The sequence below is a fragment of the Cupressus sempervirens genome, chromosome 4 (genome assembly GCF_028749045.1).
Source record: "Cupressus sempervirens isolate cs-2001-9-10 chromosome 4, ASM2874904v1, whole genome shotgun sequence".
NCBI lineage: Eukaryota > Viridiplantae > Streptophyta > Pinopsida > Cupressales > Cupressaceae > Cupressus > Cupressus sempervirens.
In genome coordinates, this window is record NC_143121.1 from 184,189,155 (window position 1) to 184,197,040 (window position 7,886).

At 35.4% G+C, this 7,886-nt stretch overlaps 1 protein-coding gene across 1 annotated transcript; it reads right to left on the minus strand.

Annotated features, from left to right (window-relative positions):
• Positions 1-3,635: 3,635 nt before the first annotated feature.
• LOC149560611 (disease resistance RPP13-like protein 4) lies at positions 3,636-6,504 on the minus strand. The gene has a single exon (XM_089824744.1). It carries the CDS (start codon positions 6,502-6,504, stop codon positions 3,769-3,771), a length of 2,736 nt encoding a protein of 911 aa, XP_089680870.1. The 3' UTR covers positions 3,636-3,768.
• Positions 6,505-7,886: the final 1,382 nt, after the last annotated feature.

A 7,886-nucleotide genomic window follows, 5' to 3' on the forward strand; every position in this document is an offset into this window, starting at 1 on the left:
TTGAAATTAGTTCATTGTTCACCAACTTGACTACTTGAGCTCAATCAATAAACCTGATACACTCAAGAACCCTATATAGGGATTCTTTCTCCTTGTACACTCAAAACCCTCACTTAAGTTCACCATGAATCCAATGATGAGCTATCATGGAAAGTCTTTGACTTCTAATCCTAGACCATTGTCACATTCCATGCAACAAGGGATTATTTCATAGAGACCAACATAATACCAAGTTATACCATGGAGACTTAGTTGCTTTCCATGCCACTTGAGCTCTACTTTGAGAATCCTTCATTAAATAACCCCTTATGTACACATTTCCTAGATTGCTCACATGAGAACCTTAGCCTAGCATTCTATAACTGTACGTAAACCTAGTTCTATATTCTCAAGCCCAACTCTTAAGATATCATTTCATGACTTAGCATGATGACATGACACTATTAATACAGAAGTGACCTAGAAACCTACAATGCAGCCCCTACTCCAATGCATGCTTCCAAGATCCTACTAGCACGACTATTGTCATGATTAAGATTCTTAAAGTTTTTCAACCCATATTGTTGAATTACAAGAACCCATAAAAAAACCAACCTAATATCACCAATATCAAAAAATCACAATAGTACCATAGACTATAGGTAGCATATTTAATGAGACCCCATCTCAATCAGTGTGATCTCTCCTACAAAGCCCTAGGTTTTCATTTGTAAACCACTTGAATACTACTTGGATCAACTCCTAGCCTTACCTACTCCAAAACTATGCTCATTGGGTTAGCCATGACATATCCCCATATTACACCTTGAATCATATCCCTAAAAAGACTCTATACCACAACCTTGCCAATGTTTGTCACAAGATTAGTTCCAAATTACACCTTGAATATGTCCCATACAATTTCCTACATCATAACTATGCTAGTGGGAATAATCACACATCATAGCCACAAGATAACACCTTGAATTGATACACAACCAAGTTGCCTCGACTCTGCGTTTACAAAATAGCCATCAGGAAGTGTGCATTGTGCTACACTTCATCTCAATTATTCCATCATTAATGCAAGTAGTCATCTTCAATATTAACAGGTATTCACCTTCAAATCATCCAAGCCATTGCATAGTTTGATATCAAAATAGAAGAGACTATTATAGACAAGGTCACATGCATTAAAAATCCTTCCAACCTAAGGTCACATCTCAGAGGGTGTTATAGATATGACCTAGAAAGCTCTCGATCACTAGTATAAACTCTTAGAATTTGATCTTTCTTGAACACAAAGTTTTATGTCTCTCAAACACTAAACTACAATTAATTTGAATAAAGCAGGTCAAGAAACAAATTGATATGAGAGCAGATTGGAAGGATTGATTGGTTTCTAAGCATTGACATTATTCAAATCAACTTACATTTAATTATCATATTCTTTTGTTTCACTATGACTCTCATAATTTTAATGCAAAAGAGTTGGAGTTTCTTTCTATTTTTCAGGGATATTTTAAAGCTAGTAGTCTCATGAAGTGTGTTAAGCTCCAAAATTAAAGGAAGTTGTTGTCTCATGAAAATAGTATCTTTCCTCCTCTTTTTTCTTTCATGCATAATTTACAAGTAAAAACTTCTTTCTAAAATAAATTTTCAATGAAAATCTAAAATCTAAATGTTTTGACAAGTGGCAAAAATAATTTCTAAGCTAGTACAGAAATTTTTAGCCTCACCCCTTTTCCACCCGCGTTCTAAAAACTAGGGGCTTCTATTTTTAAGGGAAAGATTTTAATTAATCCCATGGTAGAATAGAATTTGAGTCATGGGATAACCCTCTTCCTTAGAAATAGAGCTTAAACAACCCTCATGAGACCCTTTCCTTATTCACCACCTTTACCTTTTCCTTGGAAGATGGTAGGGACAAAGTTACTCAAATTACTTTCATTATTGATTTTCTCTTTATTTTTTTACAGTGTGTGTAATAAATCTAGACTATAAATTATTTCTAAACTTTAGTTTGACACCACATGGTAGACCCCTCTTATTCAATGAACCTATTGTAGGTTTTAACCTATCAGTGTACAATATGATTCCTAATGTAAAATACAAAGAACTCTGCAATATAGGTCACTTATATTTTTTTTTTTTCCGCACCAATTCATTTAGCATACCCATGGTCCTCTTTTCATTTAACTTGCAAATGTATGTAGATAAACCTATATGCAATGTGATCCTTTTGTCAACCCTCTTAATATTTTTTTCAAAAAAGAAGTGCAAGAATCTCATTCCAATCAAGTTGTTTTTCTATTGCTTTATGGTATTTAACTAGATTTGGATGGATATCAAGTTGTAAAGAACAAAGATAGTTAGATTTTTTTTTGTTTTGATGGATATCAAAAATTCCTTCCAAGGCATGTTTTCCCTTGCACCTATGGTAGGTCATGACATCAGAATTGGGAAAGGAGAATCCCTTGCAATCCTAAAGTTGTTCGTTATAATCTCAAACCCCCATGATTGAATGCACTTCCCTCAAACACTCACTCATGTATCAATAATTATCTTTTAAAATTGCAATGTTGATGCATTATTTTCCATTACTTAGGAACCAACATGTCCAATAAGAAAGTTAGTTCCTTGTAAAAAAATGCACTCCCAAACACATTTTAAACTAATTTTTTCTTTATAAACATATAATTTAAACAGGTTCTTATAGATTCTTATAAGATTACCATATGATTCCTCCTTCCATAAAATAATTCTCAATATTAAAATATTGGCCAAATATTTATCTATAAATTCCTTCTTCCAAGTTGAAAATCCAAGGAATTCTAGGTGTATATTTAAATATCAAATTTTCATAGGATCTAAACTCTATGATTGAAAATAGGAATGAAAAATAAGAATTACATAATATGTCAATAATTTAAAAACATAGAAGGGTATTCTATATGACTTCATTATTAAAAAAAACTTATAAAGGTCTTCACTTCAACTTTTACAATCATTTATATTCTCATACATGCCAATTTATTAAATATTAAACACAAATAATATAATGTTAAATGTGTATAGTATAATTACTCGAAAACCTAGTATTTTTCATAGTTGCATTAAAATATATTTTACAATAATCATTTAACATTGTGCCCTTATATATGAAAACTAAAATGCAACCAACACATAGTAAAGCTAAATCTATAAAATAACTCACAAAAAAACTAAATAACAGTGAAGAAATTCAAATTAGAACTTAAAATACATTACAAGGATATATTTTCCAATTTTTTTTTATCATAAATAAATAAATAAAACAATTCTTTAATAAGTATAATAAATTCTAAGTAAACACAAATTATTATGAAATAAAGTAATATAATTTGAATTAGATAAAAGAACTTGTAAATGATATTTTATATTTTCCATACATATATTAAAAAAATTATACTAATTAAATTGACAAAAATAATTTATATATTATATTGATTAATTGTAAAATGCAATAAATGATATATATTATGTTAATTAATTTTTGAAAGCAAATTATTATATATGTATATATATATATATATTTAAAATATTATACATTTATTTTTGAATCTTAAACTTTATAACTATTTTATAAATATATTTTATTTTAAAAAACATACATATAATAATAGAATTATCATCTATCTTATTAAAAAAATTAAAAGATATACATATAGTATTTCACTATTTTCCCAATCTCACTATATAGAGACAATTTCACACTTTGACTATTTAACATTCTAGCCTACAAATCAATTACTCGTCCAGCATCATAATTTTGACGTTAGGATTTTTGGATTTCATTTTTATCCATAATTCTCCGCCCTCATCAAACACATTTGGCAATCCTGTATTGTAAAAGTGACACTCTTTCAGACTTGACAAGAGCTCCATCCCACGTGGAATTTTAGTCAACCTGTAACTCTCTGTTACTTTTAGTATGTCAAGTCGTGGCATTGCTCCATCTTGTACTTCTGGGAACTCCTCTAACACTGGAAACCCGCCAATTTCGAAATAACGTAACTGAGGGAATCCCCCAGGCTTACCGAACACTTCTGGCAACGCCTTGCAAGAATGATTACCCAACAATTCCAACTTTATTAAGTTGGGCATCATCTCTAGTGCTGGATATTCAGCAAAATGGCATCTCCATAACAGCAACTGCATCAGATTTGAGAAGCCACAGATCCAATTTGGCACTGCAAAGCTATATAGGCAAAGGTATTCAAGATCCTTCATAGCTAACATTTTCTCCGATAGAGGTGGAAGATTACCAGAACACTTGTTGTCTATTCTCAGAGTACGCATCTTCACCAACGTGGCGAGGATCCCATCTTCAATACTCTTCAATTCAGCCTCGTGCTCGATATTTAACCACACTTCACGGAGGTTGACCAAATTCGCAAAATGCTCCAAATTTAAGAAGTCACTCTCTCCCACAGATAGCTGGTTATTCCAATCTAATTTCAGTACCTGTAAAGACACGAGCCTACATATTCCATGCGGCATTCGTCCTTGAAATGTGTTCCTCCAGGATGGACGTATATCCAGATGTTCCAGGCAAGTAAGTTCACCAATCCACTCAGGGAACTGTTGTAGACTGCTGCAATAAGAAATGTCGAGGAAGCGAAGGCTCTTATTACTCCTTACACATTCTGGTACCTCTGTAATCTCTGTCCCCCTTAAATTCAAAACGCTAAGGAGCTTTAAATTTCCAACACAATCTGGCAATGATGAGATTTCAGTGCCGCTCAAGTCAAGTACGCGCAGTACTCTGGCACCGTTAAGCAAGATTGCTGGAACATTTTGAATGCCCCCATTTTCTGAAAATGAGAGAGTGCGAAGACATGACGCAGAATATACCTTGTTTTTTGCCATGGCATCTATGTCACCATCGCCTATGCTTCTCTTGCCCATTAAAATTCTGCGATACCTCCTACCCGTTTGCACAGTGAGGCCTTTCTTGAAATCTTCCTCCACGCTAAATGCACATTGACTATCCTTTGCTATGCTGATGGCCAAATCAAGTAATAAATCGTGCACTTTGAAAGTTCTACAACTCAGATCATACATGTAACGTACTCTCTCGACCAGACATAGACTTTGAAGATGGCAAATATAACTCCATCCCACATCGAGCTGGTCCTCTCCATGAGGAACATAGCCTTCTGCTATCCACAGGTTTATGAGATATTTGTACTCTATTTCAGCGTCTTCTGGAAAGAAAGAAAGATACACAAAACAGGGCTTCAGATGAGACGGGAGAGAATCATAACTCAGCTTGAGAATTTGCATAATGGGATCCTCGGTAGAAGATGCTTCTCTTAGCTGCTGCAATTTCAATTCCCAGACTCTTGACAATCTCTCAACCGCCAGAGACGCTGCCACTGTTTTGACAGCCAAGGGCAATCTCCCACATTCCCCTTCAACTTGACGAGCAATCCCTTCAAGATGATGAGGCGGTTGATTTCCCTGAAAGGAAAAAGCACAGAACAGATTCCAGCTCTCTTTTCCAGACAAGGGCTGCAGGTCATAAACAAGAGCATTCATGGTGCTGCTCACATGTCTGCTTCTTGTCGTGACCACAATCTTGCTGAGGGGGTTATTCCCCCTTGGAATGCCAAGTGCGAGGACCAAGTTCTCTTGCTGGTTTGCTCTCCACACATCATCCAACACAATGAGGAACCTTGTGCTTTCCAAACGGCCATGAATGAGCTCTGCCGCCTTCACCTCATCCACCCTCTCATTAACAACCTCGCTCAAACCCAGTTCCATGGCCAGAGCAGCCTGCAACTTCTTCAGGGAGTAAGTCTGAGAAATAGCCAGCCATATTGACTTCTCAAACTTATCCTTTATTCTGTTGAAAACATTTTGCATCAGAAATGTCTTCCCAACACCGCCCATACCAACAACGGCAATGACAGGCGCGGCAGGGTCATTCAGCAGGTGGAGGACTTGTTCAACCTTGGACTCAACAGCCACTGGATGCGACTCCCTCTCAATTATATTTAAACCCCTCAGATTTACAGTCTGCGCTGTACTTGTAGAGGGTTGGTCTGAATTAATCAGATCCCCAACTAGTTTCAGCTCTGTTGCCTTTTCCATAGTGGACCTCATTCTATCTTTCAGATCTTTAATCCGACGTGCAATTTTATAGCGAAACACTAATTGAGAATAGCTGAAAGCACAGACACAAGAGGATTGGGAGATTTCATTATCATCCGTACCTTTTGATTGAAGAGCACATTCGTCCACTATGTCCTCTGCATCCCAAGAGATCTCTTCAACATCCAGCAGCCATCTTCTCACGGCCGCACTGTGCGCACTGTGAGCATCTGTATCTCTGAGATACTCTTTAATATCTGTGAGTTTCTTGCTCAGCCATTCAAAGTCACTTCTGAAGTTACAGACAAGTGCACACTGCTTGTTTGTCTCTTCTATCAACATCCCGCCAAGCTTTCCAAGAACAACATCAACCACAACAGATGCCATAATTGATTTTGTAGATGACAACTGATAAACTGAAACTTAATACTGAGCTATTGAGCAATTCGAACTATCAGAAGGAAAATAGAACCTAAACTGTAATGATCATCGGTACCTATGCCAGGGAAAGATGTTGATTTATAACATTGTGGGCAGAAATTGCTGAGACGCGTTCCCAGTCCATTGTGCTTTTTTGTTTTCCTGGCCCATGTGATGATTGCCTCTTTAAAATTATTTTAATGTTTATTTTATAAATTTTTGACCTTTCTCCTTTAATCTATACTCTTATTCCAATGAAATTTGCAGTATGCTGTGCTTTCATATCCGTCCATCTGTGTCACGTGCATCTGCCTTGACTCGTGGTTCTTTTGTTTTATCGAGGATTCTCTCCCATATTTTGGGCATCACCCCATGTGAGCGCCCGTGGCTATACAGCCACGAAAATGCACTTCCTTTACATTGTTTTTTCCAACTTTTCAAAAAAAATTCTAAGTCCTCTCCTTCATAAGGAAGTGCATTTTCGTGGCTGTATAGACGTTGCCTAAATCAATAGCCTGAAGGCCACTCATACAGATCTTAGTCTCCTAAATACTAAATAAACTATAAAAAGTGTCATGATGGCAAAGTCTTTAAGGAGATCTTTAGGTTTTGTCCAAAGTCTACTAAAATTAAGAAAGAAAAACCAAAATCTATTAAGAACTTCTGAATCCCTAGAGCACCAAACTACAGAATGTCCTGCACAAAAATGAGTCACCACATTGTCAATTGTTCTTCACATTCATGTTTGGTTTCAACAACATCAATTGCATCCAATCATCCTTGACGAATTTAAATAGCTCCTTGGTAGCATCTCTACAAATGTTCGTGTTATTCTCCTTGTCCCACTTCAAAAGGTTCATGGTTATAGGCAAAGAGTGCATGACTTCCACAACAAAATGGGGGCCATCGTGAATGATCTTTTATCCTAAATGTCTAAGTCATTTTATATTTTTCAAATGTCCTCCCCATTAGAAACACACACCCCACAATGACCATTATTAGCCTTCTTATCATCAACCTCCTCAATACATTTACCATCAAAAGAAAGTTGTTTATGTAATGCCTAACCCACTTTTGAATGGATTCACACTGGTATATTATTATTTGATGTGGATTTATTATACATTAGATTTATTATTAATTAAACTTAAATGTGATTCAATGTCATGGGACCCTCAAGAATTGTAATCTATTTTATGGTATGTGTTTATGTGAATGTTAATTGCTTCTACTATGTTATAACTGTTGTTGTTAAGTTATTAAATATTTAACTTTAAAAAAAAATGTTTGGTAAATTTAGTAAAACTTTAGGTTAATTCTTTTGGATCCCTTGGGGAGGTGTTACATCT